The sequence below is a fragment of the Xyrauchen texanus genome, chromosome 12 (genome assembly GCF_025860055.1).
Source record: "Xyrauchen texanus isolate HMW12.3.18 chromosome 12, RBS_HiC_50CHRs, whole genome shotgun sequence".
Classification (NCBI taxonomy): domain Eukaryota; kingdom Metazoa; phylum Chordata; class Actinopteri; order Cypriniformes; family Catostomidae; genus Xyrauchen; species Xyrauchen texanus.
Genome location: NC_068287.1, coordinates 6,172,964 through 6,199,253, shown reverse-complemented (window position 1 = coordinate 6,199,253; position 26,290 = coordinate 6,172,964). Strand labels below are relative to the sequence as shown.

Sequence of the window (26,290 nt, the reverse complement as noted above, 5' to 3'; positions counted from 1 at the left end):
ACAAATAAAATGTGTAGTCTTCTAACAACTTTAATTTTTTAAAAGACCACTTTCATGCATATTTGGGATAAAAGATAAATACAAGCTCAATTTCTTTTAAACAGAAAATAAGGCTTTTACTTAATAAAATTAGACTTGCACTTATCCTCTTGAGAGATTTAAGAGGACATGAGGAAATGCTCCTTGGTTTTTACAATTAATGCTGGAAATTTTTGGGGGGCCAAGGTTTCAGTGCACTGGAATGATTTTATGAGTTTTGCCCTAGAATTGGACAACTCCCTAGCCATTGCCCTGACTACTGAACTAGGAAGCTGATTGAGACACACCACATACAATCAGCATACTTTAATAAGCCGGCTGTATGACTTAAATTTGTAGCTCATTAGTATATATTGAGAACATGTGGTAACACACACATACACACAGGTATACACCGCCCTGGGAGTCTTTGTGTTTAAAATTGAAAATATGCAATTCATGTAATCTCTTTACGGTTGATCTGAAAGAAAATCTGTGATTAAGTGAGTATCATTTATATATATATCTATATATAGTATATATCATTAAGTGTGATATTAGCATTTTTATTTAGATAACAAAGCTGTGTGAACATGAATAGTATTACGTAGTAAAAAACATCAATGGAGAGAGAAATTTCTATGATTGCATGGTAGATACTGTCATATCGCCCAGCCCTGCTGCTCAGCATGTGAAAACACTGCACCGTCTGTCTGCTGTAGTACTGCTTTGAGTCTGTGTAACTGTCAGAGCTCGCAGAGATTGATTGCCTGGGTGCTATCATGGCTTTTTGGGCACACTGATTGCGCTAAAGTGGCATTTGGACATGCTGACAGCAAATAAAATCAGGCTGCATTAACACGCTTCAAAGCAGGATGAAAGTGAACATTCTGCAGCATCAAAAGAGACGGGCTGAGAACATCACCAGAGGAAACTGCACCCACCCTTCATCCAATCCCCAAAGAAAGAAAAACTTGACAAGCAGCAGACTTTAATCAGAAAGTGTGTTCAAACCGCTGGGCGTTTTGAGCAGATTGGTGGTGATGAGAGCAAATGCACCCCAGGAGCTTTGTAAAGCTCCAAGTCTTTGAAGAATGAAGGCTCCTCGTTTAACCTGTATGTTTTGTCTGTCATTCAGTGACAAGTTATTCTGTCTCAGTGGTGTTTGAGGTGTTGCGTAGTGTAGTGTGTTTGTTTGTTTGTTTGTTTGTTTGACAGGTTGCCATTTAAAAGCTATCTGTGCTGTGGAGTCCCTAAACTCTGGCAGCTCCCTTCAGGCCTAATGGCAGCCCACTCACTTTCATTGTGCAAGTGTCACTTAGTGCAGCACAACAACTGCCTGCTTAGAAAATTGAAAAACATACATCTTTACTTTTTCTTTTTCTCTCTTCTTATTTGTTTTTCGGTCTCTAGTAGACCGTCTTATATTACTAAAAGCTTCAGGTCATAGAAATGGCAATTGTGAATTCTTAACAAATTATGAATGAGTAATGGCTAGCTATAGAAACCATATCTTACCTATTTGTAGGGTTTCTTTTTTTATTTTGCCATTTCATGCACCAAATGAATCATAATTTAGCCTTACATGACTAAGCTGACAAATCTGAGATGGTTCATGAAGCATCTGAAATTACACTTTAGAACATGCCTGTTTATATAATTTCTGTTCTCTTTGAGGATAGCCTCTTCATCCAATAAAATTAACCCATAATATTATCCAATGAAATCTTATGCCTCGATTATTTACGTCATTACTCCTTCTTACAGGACATCCTTGCTTAACTTACTACGGTGGTGGTAAAAGCATAACTATTTCATTTTATATGCATAAAACACACTGTAATCACTTCATATGGTTACATATTTTATATTAACTAACAATCATTTCTGCATTAATTTGATTAGTATATTAAATTATTTCCATTATTTCAGTTTATTGGTCACACACACAACACATCCCTGTGAGATGGAGAAATGCGTGTGCTGCCACATGTGGTTTTTTTATCCTTGAGACTCCCTATTCCTCTTCCCGCATCCTGATTCATCCTAATACTCCCTATTCCACATATTGTCTGCATCAATTTATGCATTTTCTGATTCTATTCTGTTAAAAGCATTCACTGAAAGGGCCTTACAAGGGGTGCAGAGAGAGAGACTGTAATTCTCCCTAGTGAAGCCAAGCTGCATTTTTCCATTGATTTGCATTTTGATTATTAAACTGAGTAAATAATAATGAAATCAATAAATGACTGATTAAATATGTAACATATTGAATAACTTTCATAATGCAATTTGTCATAGTACCGGCAGCCATATCACCCTGCAGCTCTTGCCTGGTTGCCCACTAAAGCTAAGCAGGGTTGAGCATGGCCAGTACCTGGATGAGAGACCTCCTGGGGAAAACCAAGGTTGCTGCTGGAAGTGGTATTAGGGAGGCCAGCAGGGGGTGCTCATCCAATGTTTTTTTTGTGTGTGTGTGTGTGTGTGTGTGTGTGTGTGTGTGTGTGTGTGTGTGTGTGTGTGTGTGTGTGTGTGTGTGTGTGTGTGTGTGTGTGTGTGTGTGTGTGTGTGTGTGTGTGTGTGTGTGTGTGTGTGTGTGTGTGTGTGTGTGTGTGTGTGTGTGTGTGTGTGTGTGTGTGTGTGTGTGTGTGTGTGTGTGTGTGTCCTAATGCCCCAGTATAGTGACAGGGTCACTATATTGTAAAAAGGCACTGTCCTTCGGATGAGATGTTAAACTGAGGTCCTGACTCTGGTGGTCCCAGGACACTTCTTGTAAAGAGTAGGGGTGTGACCCTGTTGTCCTGGCCAAATTCACCCCATTGGCCCCTATCTCCATTGGCATCATGGCCTTGTATTAATCTCCATCCCTATGCTATGTAAAGTGCTTTGAGTGCCTAGAAAAGTGCTATATAAATGTAAGGAATTATTACGTTGATTACACATTGTAATTTTTAGATCATTGCATATTGTAAACATGTTAATGCAATCATCAAAATTAATTAACTGAATGATTAAATGAAAATATACCATACAAGGAATACAAAACTTCATAAGATGTTGGTTAGTGGAGAAAAATAACCTTGGTGGAAACCAGGCTCGCTGTGGGGGCCAGTTCCCCTCTGACTAAACAGCATGAATAGAATGTTGATATTAGTCATTTATTTGTTGTACAAGTCAAATTTATAATTAGTAAACTGAGTAAGTGTAAGGGGCCATTGTTTAAACAAAAAGCATTTGTATTAACTCTAAGAATAATGACTGAAGTCTAATTAACTGCAGAAGAGCAAACAGATGCATTGTCCTTTGTTATTTGGCTGATGAAGGCTGCAATTAATGTATTATCTAGGTGTTCCATTTTAAGAGTGTAGTCCATCTTTTGACCAAAGTTATTCAGGCAAAGGTCAGTAAGGCGCACTGCAGTTTAACTGTAAGCTTGTAGCAGATTCATTTCCTGTGGATTCCAAGTTTCAGGCAGTGTGCAGTGATGTATCCCATGTCTGATGGTTGGTGCTGGCATCAGTTTATCGTCTGTGAAGTCCATCGTAGTAGACTGAATTGAAATCTTGCTTGCACAGACTGCTGTTAGTTGTCATTAATCAGAAACATGTAGTAGTGGGAGTCGGACATCAGACAGGACCAGGGCTGGATCTGGCTGGCTCTGGTAACCTCAGGATATGAATACCGAGGTTAGAATTTCATGATATAAGGCGTCGAAAGCAGCACTAAGATCTAAAAGCACTAGAAGAGAAATGCAGTCATGATCAGATGATAAGAGCACGTCATTTGTAACTCTGATAAGTGCAGTTTCTGTACAATGTTGGGGCCTAAATCCTTCATATATGCCTTTTTTTTCAACATAGTTGGGAGGACACTACCTTTTCTAGTATTTTCAAAATAAATGGGTGATTTGAGATCAGTCTATCATTAGTCAACTCTCCAGTATCAATCTATGGTTTCTTGATAAGCTGTTTAATAACTGCTATCTTATTACATCATTTGCTTGAGTAGTTAATAATTGTGGCAGCGGGGGCATGGTCAAGCACCTGTCCGTGAGAGGAAAGCGGTAAGGGCACTTACACCTGAGCTAAATTATGCCTAACACCTGTCTCTAATTCTAGTGAGCACAAGGAGAGCGGCATAAAAGCAGACACAGAGCCTCCAGTCGGGAGAGAACGCAACAAGCCAACTCAACGCACTTGTGTACTGTTTGGGTAAATTGGTAATCTGTCAAAGAGAAACGGCAATTAAAGCCTTACCTGTGCTTCATATCCTCGTTTCCTGTGTCCTCCTTCCCGTGAGGGTCTTTACACTGATGCGAAAGTTGAGCTTCCCCGGACAGGAGAGGAATTAGGCGGGCTGCCCACTGTTCGAGCGGCCAGTCCCAGATTTCTGCCGTGCGCTTGAACAAATCGAGGAAGGCCTCAGGATCATCTGCTGCCCCCATCTTCTGTAACGTGGGCGGGGTAGCGTAGCGCGGGTGTCCGGGGTTGCAGTTGTGGCCGACGCGGTCTCCTGGCTGAGGAGGCTCCGGATGGCGTGCCGGTCCTCTGCCTGAGCCTGCATGATTTCGAAAAACCGGCGATCTTGGTCCTGCCGGAGCTCAAGCAGGGATTGCTGGTGGCTTTGGTGTAACGTCGCGAGGGACTGGAGGACCTCCGCCAGCTGGGAGGACTCTATGGGGTGACCTTTCTCCATGCTTGGAATTTGTCCCGGGTTTCGGCACCAGTGTAAAGACCCTCAGAGGAAGGAGGACACAGGAAACGAGGATATGAAGCACAGGTAAGGCTTTAATTGCCGTTTCTCTTTGACAGATTTCTAATTTACCCAAACAGTACACAAGCGCGTTGAGTTGGCTTGTTGCGCTCTCTCCCGACTGGAGGCTCTGTGTCTGCTTTTATGCCGCTCTCCTCGTGCTCACTGGAATTAGAGACAGGTGTTAGGCATAATTTAGCTCAGGTGTAAGCGCCCTTACCGCTTTCCTCTCCCGGACGGGCGCTTGACCACGCCCCCGCTGCCACAATAATATTAACCTGTTCACACGTACCGTCACATATGTGATGGTTAATAACTGGGCCCCACAGAGTAGCATCACACATATGTGTTTCTGCAAAAGCCAGTTACAAGCTGCCAGATTCAAATCGGCTTTCGCGTCAACATAGGCTGCATTGGTCAAGCGTCTGTAATTTATATTCACTCAAGCAGTTACTCATACAGTCTTTTAAACCACATAATATGTTTATTTTATATACATACATCCAACTCGTCACCAAAGTACCATGATAAAAAGTTTACAGCTCCTTTATGCACAGTAAATACATCAAACTCGATCTTCCTCTGATGCGTGCTGCCATTTTTTTACATTAGTAGCGGTTGTCATTCATTCTAACAAACAGCTACTCAAAAGAGTTTTTTCAAGTACATAATATGTTTATTTTATGTAACAAACAGCCTAAATGATCACCAAAGTACCACGATAACAGTTCACAGCTTGTATATTCACAGCCATCATAACTACGCAGCCACATCTTCTTGTTAGGTCAGATGTGGTTTTCATTTACACAAACAGCAACTCAAACAGTCTTTTCAGGCATATAATAAGTTTGTTTTCTGAAACAGACAGTAAAACTATCACAAAAGCACCACGATAACAGTTTAAATCTTGCATACTCACTGTGAAAACATGCTGATCAAGCATGATTATCCAATGCACACAGCCAAGTCTGTTTACATTAGCCCTTATCACAAACACACACAATGTCTGAGAAGTCAAACAGTGCATATAGGCAAACCATACTGCTGATATTATATTTTTTTACAGCTATAAAAAACAAATAAAAAATATAGTACAGCAGACATAAATTATTTGTTCACGTTTACTATATTATACACATATTTTATTTTTTTATGACAAGAAATCAAAAAATAAAATAAATAAATAAAAAAAATACTCCTCTACACTCTGCCCACCTCTACCGGCTGTGCAGTGCCACATGCAAAAATAACTCACTCAAGGAGAATTTAGACCCTGCTCATGAAAAAGTTAAAAAGAGGTTCTAAGATTACAGAGAACACCTCTTTTAATAGCTTGATCAATACTGAATCAAACATATATGTTGTTGGTTTTGAAGTTGCTCATCGGGAATAATATGAGACACTGTCTTCTGATGTGCTATTGCAGATGGTTACATAATTCCAATTTTGTTTCTGATTATTTCAATTTTATCAATAATGAAATTTATAAAGTCATTACTACTGTGCTGTTATGGAATATCTGATTCAGTCAAAGCTTTATTACTTACTAATTTATCCACATTAATTAATAAACACTATTTTCTATGAATTTGCTCAAATATGCCAACCTGGCAGCTTTTAGAGCCTTTCTATAGCTAGATATACTATGCATGCACTACAAAAGACCTCTAATTTTGTACTCGTTCAATTGCACTCCATCTTCCAAGCTGCTCTATTAAGTACATGAGTGTGATTATTGTACTACAGTGCAGGCTTTTGTCTTTTATTTTCTTTAATAGAAGGGGGACGTCGCTATCAAGAGTGCTAGAGAAGACTGTATATTTTCTGTGATTACATCAAGTTTTTTTATGTTTTGGTTTACTAAGTATTTGAGACAAATCTGGAAGGTTATTAGTGAAGCTATCTTTAGTGGTCGAAAGAATAGTTCTACCCGATGGACAATGTGGCATAGATTGAGTGACCTTTGCTAAGTGCAGCAAACAAGAGACAAGGTAATAATCTTAGATGTCACTGATCTGCAGAGGAATTGCTATATGTGTGTGGTAAGTTGGACATAGTTTACTTGCGATAAAAATAGAAAGCGGATGCATGCTGTTGAATTGCGATAAGAGTATAAAGCGGGAAAAAACAATGTGTGCTTAAAAATTCCAGAGGTTAAATATTAAATGTTGAAAACAGAAAGATGAGCAATGCTAAAAAGGCTAGCAGGCTACAAACACAGACTTGTGTACTGGAGTGTATTTCTTTTTTGAATATCTTAACCAACACTGGTAGCGACTCTATTAAACTACATTTTACATTAGCATGACAGCAGCTAAGCTGTTGTAATATACATTAACATTTATTAAAATAGCAAACGCTTTTATCCAAAGTGACTTACAAAAGAGGAATAGAGCAAAAGCAATTTGTCTAAAGGAGGCAACACGATGAGAAGTGCTGCAATGCAAAGTTTCAAATTGCTCAGATAAGTACAAGTAGGGAGGAAGTTGAGAGACAGTGGTGAAAAAAGTTATTTAGTCAGTTAGTGCATTGGTAGGATTTGGTCAACTGCTCATGAAAGAGATGCGTCTTCAGATGTTTCTCAAATGTACTAGAGAATCAGCTGCTTCGATGGTGTTCTTAAGGTCGTTCCACCAGCGAGGAACGAATGCTGAAAACTGAGGCTGCAGTGGGCCTACCATCTGTGTACCTCAGCAGAAATCGAGATTCATCAAATCAGACTATGTTTTTACAGTCTTTAACTGTCCAGTTTTGGTGAGCCCGTGCCCACTGCAGCCTCAGCTTTCTGTTCTTGGCTGACAGAAGTGGAACCCGATGGGGTCTTCTACTGTTATCTGGTAGAAGGTTATCTGAGGTTATCTGAGTTACCATAGCCTTTCTGTCTGGGCAGGTACACACTGAATCGTGTCTATGTATGTCTATATAATAAATCAAACTGTAGTATTTCTAGGAAGTAGCCAAATAGAAGACTCTTACCTTGGTCTCAAAAAACAAAACAAAAACAAAAAAAGGAGAGAGGTGCTCATTGCCATGTGGGGTTGTAATCAACATGGAAATTATATGCAAGGCACTCCGATTGTGTAAAGCATTTATTTTATTAGCCCATAAACATTAAAACACCAATATGTATCGGTAGACCATCTGCCTTTGTCATGGCATAGTAAATTGTAATTGCAGTTGGAAAGATACAAAATTAAGGTTCATTCGATTTCATTTATATTCTGAAATGCCACTTGAATCAATCATTGAAGTGAACGAGTTGCATTTAAATGAATGCTGTTCCTGACTATTCACTTTACTGTTTAATATGGATTGACTGTTGTCACAGATTTCTATAACAATGTTTTAACATGAGTGCTGTTTAACTAATGTTTGCATACAGAGATCGATACAAAGATGTCATTAACATATCGTCGCAAAGACATCTGCCTTTCCAAACATAGGCAGAAATCTTTATTGTTAACCTTAATGAGACCCCTACATTGATTTTCTGAATGTCACTCCACCGCTTGTAATAGCACGTCGTCTGTTACCCTTACCATTTAATAGTGGGCTCATTACTGCCAAGAGGGAAAGCAATTTTGGTTCACACAAGAATTATTGGCTCTTATGTCCAGTATGTAAACTTTGAACTATAATGGTCACTTTGGTTCCTTGTCTTTCCATTGCCTTTAGTTCCAAAATATCTGATCAAAATGAGATCTGATATACTTATAAGAACTGATCGGTTTGTTAAAGAGTGCATAAGAGAGCAAAGAGGACAGGTTCTTTTGCTGCTTTAGGAAAAGGGCTGAATGTGTTTCAATTCTCAAGAGGAGGTGCTTACCTCCAAAACCCTTAATGGTGTGATATAAGAAATTAGGTGGAAAACTTGCCTGAGGAGCTATATAAATTAGTAATGGAGCAAATAATTTAATTAAGTAAATAATTCATACTCTTCTTTAACTACTGAGTTTGGCATATATAAGAGAACATACATTATTGTCCAGACAGGATGGTTCTCTTTGTTATGTGAAAATAGCAATGCCTAAAATGGGTGTCAAATTTAAGGTCGAGGGCCGGATTGGGCAAAATGTCACCTTATGTAATTTCTTTCTCTGAAAGAGTGTAGCCTAATCATGAAGAGCAGTCAGCACATGCTGTTCTGTTACTTATAAAGTCCAGAATACATTTTATGCAGCTTTAATGACGTCATAACATACCCAATACAGGGGTAAAACATTTTTACACATTTTATTCACTAGAGGGCTTCAGATTACATATACATATGAAATGGGTTATTAGGGAAATTATTAAACACAAAATAACTTTAGCTGGATAACTTTTTAACTTGAATAAGCCATCTACAACCACTTAAACATTCAGTCTGACCCAACAAAAACACATGACTTATTTTAATCACAGGCCTGCCCCTCAGTCAATTGCTGCTCGCAGCATTGTAAAATCAAATTTTATAAATATTTTTTTCCCACAAATGTGAATAAGAAACTCTTTACTTAATTAGATATAATACTTGTTCAATATTTTTACCTGTAATATTTTTCCTTGTACCTGTCCATGTTGTCATTGAGTAAGTGACTCACTCAAAGTTCAAAGTGGGAAAAGAATCTAGGTCACTCTGGGACAGTTGTGCCACTCACTGATCCAGCTTTAGCTGAAAAAAGTGAATTAGTGACTATCCACAACTGTCGAACGTCAAGCAAAATGTAATAGTGGCAGTACCCCACTCTGAGTGATCATGGCGTGAGAAACAATGCCAATGTTCTAACTTGCTCTCTGAAAGAAGACAGTCTCGTAGACAATCTTGTCATTTACTGTTGTAAATATGTAGTGTCACAGGAATAAATCAATATCTCCACCTCCAGCTCTATGCATTACTGTCATATTCTGGTTTGGATGCCATAAGCACAAGTGGAGTGATACAACAGTACAGCATCCCATTACTGTTGGAGTGTATATCTTGGAACTCTTCTCATCCAATCTCAGAACAAACTGAGGAACTAAAAGTAACCGGAACTAAAAGTAAATAGCAGCTCTGATATATACACAGCACTCTCATTTGCTCTCCTCAATTGTATGCCTCTGCAGGGTAAGGAGAATTTACTGACCATCTTACACCATTACATGGACATACATGGTACAGTCTACTATGAGGTGCAGCGCCCCCCAGAGGTGCCTGCATTCGTCAGAAACCACGGCCTGCTGCCCCAGAACGAGTTACAGCAGCTTCTGAGAAAGGCAAAGGTACTGTTGCATTATGTGCTTTCAGAACAATTACTGTGAAGCATTTAGAGCATTTGAAGGAGCCTTAAATTTTTTCCTCAACCTTACATTTTCTCATAGCTCTTTATGGGATTCGGCTTTCCCTACGAAGGCCCCGCCCCTTTAGAGGCCATAGCCAATGGCTGCATATTCCTGCAGCCAAAGTTTGATCCTCCTCGCAGCTCCCTTAACCATGAGTTCTTCAGAGGGAAGCCCACTTCCAGAGAAGTAAGTGCAATCTGCTCAGTATATAAGGCAGCAACTTAAGAGACAGCCTTTCTAGATCAATTCCCATTCAGTTTCTCTGTTTAGATCATTCTTCAACACAGTGAACTGACACTAAAGAATTTGTGTAGAACTCCACCTGTGTCATGATTATTCCTAGGCCCAAAACATGTTTCAAATGCTTGGCCAAGGCATTTTAAGTGAACAATCCCACTGAGCATACCGAACGAGCACTATTGCATTGCTCTGGTGGCAACATTCATCAGTTCTCAACGGGCCTTTAGAGTTACCCTTAATGGTCTGTCATTAAACCGGATGTGGTATTATTCAGGTAGCTTTCTATAAACATTAGCAGTTTACACTAATGTTCATTATAGAGCCCCTTGTGGAAACACGCACTTGCACTGCATTATTAATAGTGACCTGATGCATTTCGGAATGCAATGACAGAAAATGTAGTTTTCGTAGCCAAGCATTTGAATTCACATACTTGCCATAGAATGTTTCAGGATAGGATTGATGATGAGAGTACTCATGCTTTCTTCTACCCATTAGGTGTCATCTCAGCATCCTTATGCTGAGCAGTACATCAGCAAACCTCACGTCATAACAGTAGACTTCAACAACTCTCAAGAGTTTGAGGCTGCCGTTCGAGATATCCTCAAAGCCAAGGTAATTGTTTTTTATATCTTTATGTGAACTTTTTTTTCACATATGGTTGCCAACTTTCTACCAGCCAAATATGTTATACACCAGCTCGAAATACGGGAATTTATTTTTAGCGGGGCTTCTGCTAGAGGCACTGCGCAATGGTTAATCAATGGTTCTATCAATATTTACTTTTAATAAATACAAATGTTTGCCAAAAGAACTAAGCTGATGGAGAAAGAAGACATTTTTCTGTTAAATGTTTTCTTCCTCATAACTAAGCTTAAGCCTACCAGGACCAAAAAACATGAGTCCTGTTTTTAGCAACCATGCATTAAAGTGGATTTTTATGGGAGAGAAAATACTTAAAATGAAAATAGTGTATTTCTCTTTGGAATACAGTGTTGTTGTTTTGCAGTAAATGTTTATCACAAGGGAAATGTAAGAAAATCATATTAAGCTTTTAAAATAAATGTCCTAAGTGATGCTGTCTCTCTTCCAGAACGAGCACTGACATATGTCATGTCATGAATGAATGTAGGTGCATTTAATTGTGTTTTGGAATCACAATGTTGAAAAACAAGTACCATGCACTCGAATGCTATATGTCTGACAAAATTCTCATGCTTCTGACAGAAAACAGGACAGAAAATGTGCACTGATTGTCATTGATCTTTCCCCCGGCAACTTCTGTCAAGTGTGCTATTTGTGTAACGTAGCAACAGTCGATATCTCACCCAAATCATGTGAAAGGTGTGTGTTCTAGGTCCATTTCTTTCGGTTTGTGAAACAGACTCGGCAGTTAGGGTGTGAGAAGGTAAAATATGGGACAAGCGGCGTCCCTTATGGATTTTATACGAAACACAATTTTGTTCCTTAAATACAGGTCAATTCCTTATTATACAGGATGGTTGGCAACCCTATTTTTTCCCAACTCGTGAAGCTGGTTGACCAGCTGGTTGAAGGATGTCTTGCTATGAAGCCTGGTTTGGGACACCAGCACATCCAGAACATAACATATGTCGGTCATTTGTTGTCGGTGTTGTTCGGATTTGAGCCAATAACCTTTTAGGTGCCACAATGTAAAACTGTACATCTTTATAAATGGATTAAGTTGTTCCTACTAAACAGTCACCTGGTCATAATCACTCAATGTAATGAATTTGACCCAACTCAAAAATTTATTTTCTTAACAATAACTTGATTATGATGTGAGTATTGTTGCTGATTTTGAGTAACAAAGTTTTAATTGTGCATATAATGCTATTGAAATAACTTTACTGTTTTAAACAATGAGTGTTGGCTAATTTTAACTGGTTAAACATATATCAATAATAAGAGTCTGATTTGGAATATTGTTGGTTTTTTGATTTATGATTTTGGGGTTTGATTTTTATTAAAACTAACAGATTTTATTTATTTATTTTTTGTCATATAGACATCACATTAAACTGACATTTTACCTGATCTTCATCATTTATTTCTGGTATATTCAAATGCCTTTTATGTACAGATTGTACTCTTTTAGCCTTGTCCCAGACCTAGACTTTCAATATTAAACTATAAAGATCTATTTAATATATATATATATATATATATATATATATATATATATATATATATATATATATATATATGTATTTTTTAGTTATTTTATTTTTTTAAGTAATATCACACGAGCAAGAGTGCTATATGGCCCTACATCAGCACTGCTGTGATTCGGCCGCAGGCAGAGTGCCGTAGGTAATCACAGCAGTGCTGATTTAGAGCCATATAGCATGATAGCGAGTGTGACATTGCTTATGTAAAACAGTTCAATGAACGAGTCAATTAAAAAAAAAATAGGAAAAACCGAGTACGGTGATAAAAACGCATTTGTGCATGGAACTACTTTCTTATGTGACGGATCAGAATCTGCCATTGCTGGTTCAAAACAAATGATGCATCCAAGCCTCCGTTAGTAATTCAAAAATGTCACTTCAGAAATAGTATCAAGGCTTGTGCTGTTTCTAACAGGTCATTGGACAAACAAGGATAAACGGATGGATGTGTGTGTGTGTGTGTGTGTGTGTGTGTGTGTGTGTGTGTGTGTGTGTGTGTGTGTGAGAGAGAGAGAGAGAGAGAGACAGAGAGAGACAGATGGAGCATGTGCGATCACATGTTGCCACACCCAAGCAGACATGCTGACAGCTTTCTGACGGTCAGCTTTCTCAGTGGAAAATAGACGTCCAAGCGTCTACCTATATTTCGTGGTAGCCGGTGTCACAAGAGTCATTCACAATAGAAACAGCGATGTCCTCCGCCATTTTAAACATTATGTATCCAATGTGGATACTCCGATAAAAGTTAAGCGCCTTGAGTTCTGTAATAAATCAGTCTGTTGTGTCCCTCAGCTGTGATGAGCCTTAAGTATCCTGAAGTTGTCCGTTTAAAACAGTTTAAAGCTATTTCTTAGCTTTGGTAATGTATTAGTAATATGAGCGATCACGGAGCGCTGTTCTATGTAAACAATGATTAACTGATTCACTTTACTTCACCAACTGGCTCAAATTACACACAAAAATGATCTTTTGCCACAACCTGTGGGTGAAATAAACTAAAACCATTTCAATATTTATTTGTAAAGTTTTTTGAGTATACTTGTTAGCCAAGTTGACAAAAGAGCACGCTTGAGATTAAATATGAGGCAAGCCCCTGTGAGCATAGGATTTATATTGGGCATCAATCAAGCTGTAATTTTGACAAATTATGTAAAAAGTGAGAAAATATTGTTTAATTGTGTTAGCTAAAATGTTATGAAATTAGCCTTAGCAGTACGTGTCAGACATTTTATTTTGAAACTTAAAAAAATGTATTTAAATCAGAATAATTTCCATGATTATTACATATTAGATGTGGTGGAAATGTTCATGAATTTCAGATAAAATTACTCTCTTGCAATATTTATATACTGTTGAACATTGTTTGTAAACCAAAAAAAAAAATAAAAAAAATGGTATAACCAGACAGTGCTAAAAGTTGAAGAACTGCCCTAAGAAAAATCTTGTGCCTTACAGTACAGTGGAAAGAAATAGTATGTGAACCCTTTGGAATTACCTGCATTTATATATAAATTTGTCTTAAATTCTGGTTTGCTCTTCATCTGTTACAATAATGAACAAAGACAATCTGTTTTAAAATGAGATTGGAGGTGTGGGTTAGACCTACTTTGACTTATAAAAAGCACTCAAACATTAGTATTCACAAGAAGCATCTGCTGACGTGGACCATGTCTCGTGAAAAAGAGATCTCAGAAGGCCTATGATCAAGAATGATTGCTTTGCATAAAGCTGGAAAGGGTTACAAAGTTATTTTGAAGAGCTTAGATATATGTACATCTGTCCACATTTAGACAAATTGTCTGTAAATTGAGACAATTTAGTACTGTGGCTACTCTCCCTAGAAGTGGCCGTCCAGCCAAGATGACTCAAAGGGCACACCACAGAATGCTCAATGAGATAGGAAAAGAAACAAGAGTGACAGCTAAAGACTTGAAGGAATCATTGGAATTGGTCAATATCTCATTTTCATCAGACTACTATATGGAAAACATTAAACAAGCATGGTGTCCATGGCAGGACACAACATAGGAAGCCATTGCTTTCCAACAAAAACATTGTTGTATGCCTGAAGTTTCCCAAGACCATCTTGACACCCCACAATGCTACTTGCTTGCTTGCCAGCATCGAGGGGAAAATGTATTCACAAGTTTATCAAGATATCCTACAGGATAATGTCAGGTTGACTGTGTGCCAGCTGAAGCTGATTAGAAGTTGGGTGATGTAGCAGGGCAATGACCCTAAACATCGAAGTAAGCCCACTACACAATGTCTTAAAAAAAAAAGAAAATCCACCTTTTGGAGTGACCCAGTTAGAGCCCAGATCTTAATAGAGATGCTGTGGAATTACCTCAAGAGAGCCGTTCACACCGGACTTCCTAATAATATGGCTGAGCTGAAGCAGTTCTGTAAGCAGTTTCCTTCTGAGCATTGTGCAGGTCTAATCTACAGCTACTGGAAAAGCGACTGCTTTTTTTTCCACAGCATTCTGAATGTTTTATGGTTTGTGTTCAATAAAGACATTAAAGATTATAATTGCTTGTGTGTTGTTATCATAAGCACATTGTGTTTATATATACTTGTGACTTTGATGAAGATGAGATCACATTTTATGACCAATTAATGCAGAAAACCAACTAATCCCAAAGGGTTCACATACTTTTTCTTGCCACTGTTTAAGTTATCCAGGTCAATTCTGAGCATATTTGAGTTAACATGGCTTTCCCTTAACAATAAGCTCTATGCCAATGTGTGAGAATTTTTTTTTGGCAGCAGTCACCAGTAATACTAATCAACCCAGTGTACTCAGCTGTGTCCAGCAGAACCAGCAGGTATGATCAATCAAAATCAGAGTGTGATTGCTTTGGTATCAGTCAGGTTTGTCTGCAGTCTGTAGAGTAACCCAAGCATGAAACATTTGCTCCCATGATGAAGCAGCAGGTGAGTGAAATATTAGAGCAATGCAGCCATCTGACCAAAAATCTGTTTGTAGAAGCCAGATAAATGATGTCTGCACATGGTACACTGTTCAAGAAGAAGGTCTGTAATGCTACTCCAGTGTAGTGGAATCATTACAGTGGAAGGAACTCTAGTATTTTTGAAAGGGTTGTTCTGCTCCTGTTTCATACATGATGCCCACTGTGCGATCCCTGGCATTAAGACGTGGTTACACTATAATTGAAAGGAATCTAAAAGGCATTCTGAGAAGACTTAACTGACAAAAATTAACTGTCTTGAATTAAATTATGGATTCATCATTGATCAGTTAAACTGTCCTAGATGCCTCCCTGTGGTGGATAATTTCATTATCACAGATTGTTATTTTGCAGCTATTATACTCGTTAAACTGAAGTTCCCACAATTTAATATGATCTTCCTATGATAATTTATTTTTGACATTTAATAATAAATGTACAAAAATTCCAGGAAGACCAAGGCAACTTTGTCAGCAGCACACTTCATCTAACTCCAGCTTGCAAAAGTATGATGCACTTTTATTATGCCCATGATGAGCGCACCACAGCATCGGAGTGCGCAATGGTGCTCCAAGGGAGAGAACTTCCCACCGGCACCCCTATCTAGATTCTTTCACTAAACCCCCCCAAAAAATCCCTAAATTCCCCACAATTATTTGATGCCGGATAACGTAGTTTAATGTGAGGGTTTATTTGGGACACTATTTAATTACAGTGGCAAGAAAAAAGTATGTGATTTCTTTGGAATTAGCAGATTTTTTGCTTTGTTATAAAATGTGATCTCATCTCCATCAAAGTCACAAATATAGACAAATGCTACGTGTTCTTCCCAAAAAATTAAACCTAAGTTTCATCAGTCAACAAAACATTTTCCCAGTAGCGTTGTGAAGTGTCAAGGTAGTCTTTGGCAAACTTCAGGGGCACAGCAATGTTTTTGTTGGAAAGCAGCGGCTTCCTTCGTGGTGTCCTGCCATGCACACCATGCTTGTTTAATGTTGTCCATATAATAGTCTGATGATCAGAGATATTAACCAGTTCCAATGAGTCATTCAAGTCTTTAGCTGTCACTCTAGGGTTCTTTTTTTTTACTTCATTGAGCATTCTGTGGTGTGGCCTTTGAGTCATCTTAACTGGACAGACACTTCTAGTGAGAGTAGCCACAGTACTAAATCGTCTCCATTTTTGGACAATTTGTTCAACTGTGGACCGATCTAACTCTTCCAGATAACTTTATAACCCTTTCCAGCTTTTTGCAAAGCAACAATTCCTGATCATAGGTCTTCTGAATTTTTTTGCGAGGCATGATCCACATCAGCAGATTTATCTTGTGAATAGCAGACTCAAAATGTTTGGGTGCTTTTTATGTTTGATGAGATAATTTATTTACGAAGAACTAAATCCTTAAAAACTTGAACACTAATGCCTTATTTTATTGATCTTTATTTTGAGTATAAGGTTTAAAGTGTCTGTATGAGAAACCGATACATTTATATCAAAGGTGCAGACATTATTTAAAAAGTCTTTGACTGTCATTGTGGCTTTTGGTATTTGTTTGTTTGTACAGGTGGAGCCCTTCATACCGTATGAGTTCACTTGTAAAGGCATGCTGGAGAGAGTGAATGCTTATATTCAACATCAGGTTAGTTTCCTACACATGTAACACAATATTAGCTTGAAAAACATGATTGTAAAGGGAGTTATGGAAAGGAGGAGGCGAGAACTGGCTTGACATTATAAATTATATTTAATTAAGAACTTAAACCAAAAGACACAAACACACACACATATGGCGGTCAGCTGCCCGTAAACGCTCTCTCTCTCTGTCACCACCACAGTCGGACTTTATCTCTCTCGGAGGCTTGATTAGCTTGATAAGGGACCGGGTGTGTAAAATCACGACCTGGCCCCGCCCTCCGCCCTGTCACACATGCATTGGTCGATCATTTTCAATGTACAGTACTATGGTTTTGGATGCACTAATACTTAAGTTGCATATGATTTTGGAAAGATAGTATGCAAACTGTGGCACAAGTCTGTGATTTGTGTTATGCATATATGCAGACAAAACCATAAAAGATTGAGAGTAAGCATATTTTTGTCTACTGACATGAAGACTGAAAATGCTGAGCTTGCTTGTTGGTTGCCTTTGGGAATTAATGTGCGCACACACACACACACACACACACACACACACGTGTTTGTATGTAAGTACATACATACATACAAACACAGACATCTGAATCCTTTGTTTAACATCTTTAATATCCCTCTTTCATAGATAAGTTCTCAAAATTCATCACAAAAATATAATCACAGACGGTAAGAGGTGCATGTAATAATTCCTTACATTCATATAGCACTTTTCTAGGCACCCAAAGTGATTTACATAGGATGGGGGAATCTCCTCAACCACCACCAGTGCGCAGCATCCAACTGGATGATATGATGGCAGCCATAGTGCACCAGAATGCCCACCACACCAGCTGGTGCACTATGGTGTGATGTGTATCATTCAGCTTAGCATAGAGAAACAGGAAAGCTACATTTACGCATGACAGGCTTCACGACTCACACAACTTCAAAATAGCACAGTTTATTGAATGTATTAATTTTAATTATTAATTATTCATTATTCTTATAGTATGATGCAGACAATATAATGTTCAGGCTAATCTCAATAAACCTGTTAAGAACCTGTATGGGTCATATCCAGTGTTGGTTAGTCACTTTTCCACAACAAAAGGACTAACTACTTTTCTAAATTTTAATCAGACTATTTCACTGATTACTTCAACGAAAAAGTAATTACATTACTAATTACTTTACTCGTTAGTTACAGTATTTACTAAAACAATTTCTATACTATATTTTGACTAAATAAGTAATTAGATTACAGTAAACAATTACTTTGTAAAGATTACAATGTCTACACCCAGCACTCATCATCTCACCCCAAAATCAAGAACAAATTATTGTATCTAAGACTTCATATTTTTAGGTTTAATAAAGTTAGAGGATTTTTGTTAATTAATTAAGATTTTTTAACATGTTAATTTTTCTTTAATGCAGTTACCACATTTACCAATTTGACAATAGTTTTTGACATTTTATTCAGCTCTATGTGAGTTCTAAACACTGGTTGGAATAGGGTGGAACCTTTTGCGACGTGTCAGGGGGCACTCCATCGGCGTACAACAAACTCACAACAGCGTGTGAGGGAGTATAGATCTCTTAACCGTATTTCTGAACAAAACAAACCCAGATGGGACTAGCCGGATTAAAGACGTTCTCTTTCATTTTTAGATGTGGAGTTCAAAAAGCCACAAATCACATGAGTGTAACTTCATGACTGCTGTAACAAAGTGAAATGCCACAATTAATATTGTGGAGGATGGAGGGTTTAAGAGATTTAATGATCATTGCAATGAAAACTCAACCTATGGGACTAGTTTTTTCATTTCATCACCTCCTACTTACACTTTGAAAAACATATGCTAGGCATACCTGAAATGGTGCTATTTTAGTGAATTTCTAAAGTTTCTATATTCTGTGGAATACTTTGCTTGTAAAATGTTACAAGCAAACATTGTTTTCTTTTTACTAAATGCATTTTGACAGGAAAAGAAGATTTTAAAATAGTGGATATACACACACTTGTGACCAAGACTGTAACAAGACTGTGAGAAGAAGTTTTTCAGACATAATCAGATTAAACAGCACAGCATCATCCTAGTTCTTGTGTTTTTTGCAATCATGTGCAGGATTTTTGTCACCACAGTGGTCCATTTCCTGCAATCAATGAATCCAAATCATGGCCAGGGAATCCACCTAGCCCATTACTCCAGCTGTCTAACTCCACAGCTCTGATCTGGGCACCCAACATCTCTGCTCCGGCCTGCTGGCCTCCTCTCAGTGCCCTGCGGCTCCTGCTATCTCCAGAAGCTTTGTCCTGTGTGAAAACCTGCCAGGATGCTGGTTTAATCTGTGAGCCAGCTTTCTTTCCTTTCATCAACAATATGGAAGCCTTCAATGGGTGAGAGACATAGCTTTTCTATTGGATTGTCTGTACATTTGAACAATTGAATTTGTTCTATACTTTTAATTTGAATTAATTAATAAATGTATTGTTAGGGGTATAACAGTTATGACCCGGATCAGATAAGGAGAAAGAAAAACCAGGAGTCAAGAAGTTCAATCAAAGAATCCAAAATTTACTGAAGAATAGTTTGCAGTGAAATTGGTAGAGCCAGAGGCAAAGTCTCACGAGGAGATCGAAAGCTAACTCATACCTTACACAAAATTTTACATCAATTATACCATTTGCAAGGACGTATATTCTATTATTTAACTCCTGATTGGCTAACAGAGCATAAAGTCACAACATATAGATAGCTATAGCACATCAACATTAATCAGCGCAATTGTCGTCCTGGCCCGAGATTTACATCTGAAGTGACCTCGCAGATGGTCTCGGGCGTCTTCGAGTCTGCCTGCTGTGTCTCCCTGGGTTCAAAACCTGGGTAGAAGGTCAATACGCACACACGAAACACTGACGAACGACAGTGTTTCTCTGCGCACAAGGGAACCAGAGCACACATTTATCAGGTCATTTTAACCAAAACAGTGAGATAAGAAATATTCACCCCTCAGGCAAAGGAGAGGAAAGAAATAACATGCATTCCTTCCCTTAAAGAAATAATAAGAGAAAATTTACACTTCTACTTATTCAAGTGCTATTACATAGGATTTAAAATCATATAATTAGTCATGGACAGGTAAAAATCAACCACAGAATACATCTGGAACATATGTTTAACACCCCCCATCTCAAGCTTATTCCCAAGAGGACCTTCAAGTCAGCCTCCGTGCAGAACAGAGAGAGAGGCTTCAAGGAATGTGCATGAAATCAAAAATTAACTCTTAACACACATATGATTCAAAGTATATTTCAGTTATTCATAAGAAAAATAAAATTGATTATGTGCGAATGCATTTAGTTAATTCATCACTTTATTAAAGAAGTTTAAGCAACAGAATATAGATACATAGTGATCAATACATCTTTATATATGTATCGATATAACTGAAGAGACAAGGGATTTTGACCTTCCCCCTTCAGTATGTATCTATTATTTGATTATTTATTTATAATTGTAGAGTCAATGTTGCAGTTAACATGACATTATGCTATTAATTCATGGGGTAACACTTTCCTGTTTAATGCAGGAAACATCAGGGTGTATCTAAACATATCTGATTAGATACTAATTGTAATTTAGTATCTAATCTATAATAGTATTTATGTAATATCACATGAACAGGAGTGCATTTGGCTGTGATTGGGCTGTAGGCATGAGGCCGCAGGTAATCAAAGCTGTTCTGATATTCAGTATAACCGCACAACTATGAGTGTGATATTGCTTTTAAACAACAGTTATATAAACAAGAAGTTTTAATCAAAAAGAATCCCACCCTAATTATATGCAGGTTTCATTGAAAGTGTTACCACCTCTTTCATAATTATTACATAGCACATTTTCAGTGAAACGCAATAGTTATTTGATTCAGATAAAGTATGTTTGTGTGTGTCTATTTTAGGCTTAATGCTCACTGTGAGTCTCTAGAATCTGAGAAGAATCATGTGTATCCAGCCATACATGTCGACAGAAGAGAGTGTTTCCTGCAGAAAGAGCCGTTGCTGTTCAGTTGTGCTGGGTTCAGTGGCAAACACCGGCGGCTTTGCCCATGTAGAGACTTCCTCCATGGCCAGGTGGCGCTATGCAGGGACTGCCTATGAGCTCTGACCATAGACCTTTGGAGATGTCTGTGGTAAACTGATGCCAGTCCTGTGCAGTCAAACATATTGGCATTCCCAGAAACGGTGGTATTAGCAGGTTAATGGGAATTGCTGGCCTGGGATCTCTGGCATCAAGCATGAACCTTTTTCCAGAGAAGTGTTTTTACTCCTGGTTCCTTTTTGCACTTTGATCCAAAGCAAAACTTAGAGTTCAGATAAACTTCTGAATATGGTAAACAAGATAACACCCTGATGTTTTGGGATATGCACCATCTTTGGAGTCTATCTAAACAAGCTCGGCTGGTCTTTGTACAGAAAGTACTTAAAGCAGAAAATAAATGCAAATGACAGTTTTGAGTTTGGAATTACTCTTTGATTCAGGTCAGGCTTCAGAATCTGTAGTTTTAGGTAAGCTGATAGTGCTAGAATTGCACATGAATTTAAGTCAACATGAAACTGTATTTTGAACCCATCTTACCTCCTGTAATTTGATGTATTTCTAAATTAAATAGAATTTCAATGGAAGAAATTGGAGTGTGGGACTTTATTTTATCCATTAAGAATTGATTGGATCATGAAAAATTAGCATTCCCTTCCAGAATGTAGCCAGACCTGAATATGAGTTTGTGGTCGATTGTGGTGGAGGACCCACTTTTGAAGAGCTTTTTTGATTGGACTGATCTCACAGTGAAATCGGAAACAGTAGGTTGAAAATAAAAGAGATGTAGAATTAGAGTGAGCTCCCTTTACACAGCTACTGAAAAACCAAAACAAATGAGCACCAACAAGTGCTTTGGACAAAATGAGAAAAAAAAAAAAAAAAAAAAGTACTATTGTGTTTTTAATATCAAAAAGAATCAATCCAATCTTGAGCTAAAATCAGTCTGTACTTACAATCAGTCTGCCCCCAGTGGCCAAAGCAGTAAGTGTTTTTGGGAGTACTGGCATGTGTGTGCTCCATTTTCCAGGTGTAATGTCCACAGAGGGGCACCAAAAGTGAGTTTAAAGCTAATTGTTTTCAGCCATACAGGCTGCTATACAGTGAAGAGTAATGTATATTTTAACTGAACCCCCCAAACCTAAACCTAACCATCAGTGGAGTAAAAATTGAATGTTAGATGAGGGAATAATGTAACTGCCGAATCACGCTCGTCACTGATTTTGTGAATGCAATTACTTCCTGGTTAATTTTAACTAGCCTGCACGGCTTAGGTGAAAGTCCCTTTAATAGCGGAGGAAAGTTGCTTCAATAGTGGAGCAAGTTATTACATTTTGTTTTTTTATTATTTAAATAATATGGACTGATGCATTGTGCACAATAAGATCAGCAATGTGTATTAAAAAAGTAAACAGGGTCAATTTTGATTTCATTTTGACTTTAGGTTTGTGTGAAAAAAAAAAAACTGATCTGTGCTACAAAAAACAAAAAACAAGAATTATTGACAGATTTGCCCAAAGTCATCATGTAACTATGTGCATTTTACATATTTCATAAGCACTATTGTTTGTACAAAATAAAATATCTATTTTAAAATTGGTGTTATTTCCTATTTTTTTTTTTTTTTTTGCTGCTCCAGGTAGGATACAAATGAACGTAGGACATTTCTTAGGTATACAATTTCAGAAAGTATTTGTATTATTGACTTCACAGTTTGAAAGCAGGAGGATTTCTGACATATCTGACTGTGATAATGCAGCACAGCATTTGAGCATTTGAGGAACCTGCTGAGAATAGAAGCTCATGCAGCTCTACTGGGAGACACACAGAAGAGCTGCTCTTCTCATCACAACTTTCCCTCCTGAAAAACCTTGGCAGTTCAGTACATGCTTGGTGTGTAACTCAGGTCCCCTGTCAAGAAATGTCACTTTTGGGGCAATATTGGGTAGAGGAGGACTAAAAATGTCACAGAAGCACAGAACAGAAACTTCTTGTTCAAGCACCATTTCTGAGGCTGTACTGAATTATGATGGCATGACAATTCACCTAATGTCGCTAAATGTGATTTGCTATGTATGGTAACTTATACAGCCACAAATATTGGGAATTTCACAATGCGTATAAAACACGAATTGCTCCATGGAAATAAAGAGAACTAAACTCAGATCACTTTCTGAGATGGATAATCAGGTGTTTCCTCAAACATGCGTCTTTGTGTCTAACGGTATTTCTTGTCATATGCCCCTCCGAGATATGTCTTAAAGGTAGATTAGCAAACGTGCCTGCAACTGTGCATAAACTGCACATTTAGCTAAAAAAGTTGTACAGTCTGATAAAATTATGAGTCAAAGAAAAGATGTTAAAAATGTTGGTGATATCGCTATATATATAGTGATATTTAGGCTTGGGATTGATGCCTTTTTCATGCATCGATAATCGGAAGATTTTGCCAATGATTTTCGATATATATATATATATATATATATATATATATATATATATATATATATATATATGGATTTTTCATATATAAATAGAGCTACCGTTGCACAATAGTATTTGTGTTTTCAAACATGATTCTCAACACAACTTTGATAGAGTGTGAGCAGCAGGTTAAATTAAAGGGGGTTGCACACCGTACATGTCTGACGGACGACATCTAAAATTTTAAATAATAATTTTCTGTGAAGTTACATACACAGCACGGTCTCGCCATCTCTCAAGGCTGTTAAAAAATCTGCAGCGCCATGGAGCATAACTCACATAGTTTTCCAATAAATTCGACCCAAATCATTATCAAAATGGACAAAGATTATTTACTTCAGCCATCAGTGAATGATACAATGTCTGGCCAAAAAATAAGTTGCATACTCTAATATTTTTTTGGACTGCCTTTAGCATTGATTATGGCACAGACTCATCATGGCATTGTTTCGAAAACCTTATGCAATGTCAAAAAAATGTATTTCCATCCAGAGTTGCATTCATTTTTGGCCGAGATCTTGTATCGATGATGGAAGAGTCAAACCACTCAATAAAGTCTTCTCCTGTACATCACAAAGTCTTTCAATTGGGTTAAAGTCAGGACTCTGTGGTGGCCAAATCATGTGTGAAAATTATTCTTCATGCTCCCTCTTTCACAATTTAAGCCCAATGAAACTTGGCATTGTTGTCCTGGCGCTTAGACCTGACCAACTGAAGCAACCTCATATCAGAACACTGCCTACAGAGGCTTGTACAGTGGGCACTATGCATGATGGGTGCATTGCTTCATGTTCTTCCCTTCTTACCCTGACATGCCCATCATTTTGGAATAGGGTAAATTTGGACTCATCAGACCACATTGATTCACAGTCCAATCTTTATGCTTCATAGGAAATTGAAGTAGTTTTTTTCTGATTAGCCTCACTAACAAGTGATTTTCTTGTGGCCACACAGCTGTGTAGTCCCAATCCTGTAAATTCTCATCACATTGTGGAAATGCTCTTACTTTCACTATTACACACAGCCATGATCTCTACTGTTGATTTTTTATGATGTGACTTCAAGCTTTTTAGTGATCTGAAATGTTTGAAATGCTGGCCAATTCATACCCAAAACCAGCATATGGGTGAAGTGGGGACAGACCGCCACCTCTATTCTATGTTTTTGTCCATGGAATTGAGCAATAACAGGCAATAAAGGCTATTTGTATTTATTCACATTCACCTGGCATGCTATACCAAAAGCCTCACCTTGAACCAAGCTTTGGTGCATCGGAGTCTGATTACAACCCGAATCCACCAAGGCTTGGTATGTACCCCCTTGGAAACTCACTGGTATACGGTACATCCCTGCTTGATTGGGGAGGGCATGTGACATGTCAGGAACCCAGACCCACGCCCCACATCCATCACTGGGCATTGATCATGGATGTGTCCCGGTTCCCTGCAGCGCCAACACACTTGCCCAGACCTTACCTCCACACCTGCAGCCCCGTATTTACCAACAGAAACAAAAGGGTTCAGAGCAATAAAAATCCCCTGGATCCGGGGAGCCGGCTTCGGGAAAATGACCCCTTGACGCCAGGGGGTAGGGATAGGAACAGAATAAGATGGGGAAGAGAGAGAGACAGAGAGAGTTGGAGAGTTTTGCTGTCTCCCAGATATGCCGCCAAGTGGTTATTTGACAACTGCACGGCCACATCCAGCGAAGCCGGACGGTGGCACTGGATCCACTCCGCTGTTCCCTTCGGCAGACAGTTGACGATCTCCTCCAATAACACCAGGTTGACGATTCCATCGATGCCACGGTCCTCAGCCAGCAACCACCTCTGACAGGCATCACAGAGCTGTTGAGCGAAGGCAAATAGGTGGCCGGACTCACCGAATGTCAGTGCCTGGAAGTGCTGATGGTGCTGTTAATGGTTACGGCCAACCCATTGCAGGATGGCTCGTTTCAGGTCTGTTGCAAGCGGAGTCTCCCCCAACAACAGCTGCAACAGATGGACCCCTCACTGCATGCAGGACCACACCGATTCCTCTGTGGCATGCTCAAAAAGTTCTATGAAGGCTTCAGGGTCGTCCTTTGGTCCCATTTTTCCTAGCGTGATCTGAGGCACAGCAGGCATGGTCAGGGTTGCTGCCGGAGTACCCACCTGTGGCAGAAAACTCACCTGTCGGTCCTCCGCCTGGGCTTGCATCAGGGCCTGGATCCATTGTTCCTGTTCTGACTGCTGCTCAACGAGGGCCGATCTTCCTTGCTTCAGTGTTTCGACCCCACTGTAGCAAATCCCTAAATTCCAGGGAATGAGGGAGCAAGAGACGGCGTACTTCCCCAAATCTCAAACACACACACAGCTTGAAGTTGGGCTCTCTCATCTGCTGTTGTCTCCTCCCCTTTTATCTATGTGTCACAGCTCACTGTAAATACAAACTGGTGTTAGCACAGGTGTAAATCTTTCACCACTCAGCTTCCCTGGACCTCACTCCCCACAGATTGGCGTTCGATCACACCCCTGCCTCCACAAGCGAGAATAGTCAATATACATTATCACTATAACCCTACTAAGAGTTGAATGCAGATAACATCCAACATG

General features: G+C 38.6%; 1 protein-coding gene across 1 annotated transcript in view; it reads left to right on the top strand.

Annotated features, from left to right (window-relative positions):
* The window catches only part of LOC127653319 (alpha-1,6-mannosylglycoprotein 6-beta-N-acetylglucosaminyltransferase B-like), a 200,123-nt gene extending 177,402 nt beyond the window's left edge, over positions 1 to 22,721 (top strand). The window contains exons 12-17 of the mRNA XM_052139970.1: positions 9,859 to 10,014; positions 10,114 to 10,260; positions 10,813 to 10,929; positions 17,043 to 17,117; positions 19,240 to 19,511; positions 21,077 to 22,721. Of these exons, the coding sequence (XP_051995930.1) occupies positions 9,859 to 10,014; positions 10,114 to 10,260; positions 10,813 to 10,929; positions 17,043 to 17,117; positions 19,240 to 19,511; positions 21,077 to 21,275 (966 nt within the window). The 3' untranslated portion in view covers positions 21,276 to 22,721. The remainder of the gene's footprint in view (positions 1 to 9,858; positions 10,015 to 10,113; positions 10,261 to 10,812; positions 10,930 to 17,042; positions 17,118 to 19,239; positions 19,512 to 21,076) is intronic.
* The last annotated feature ends 3,569 nt before the right edge of the window (positions 22,722 to 26,290 follow it).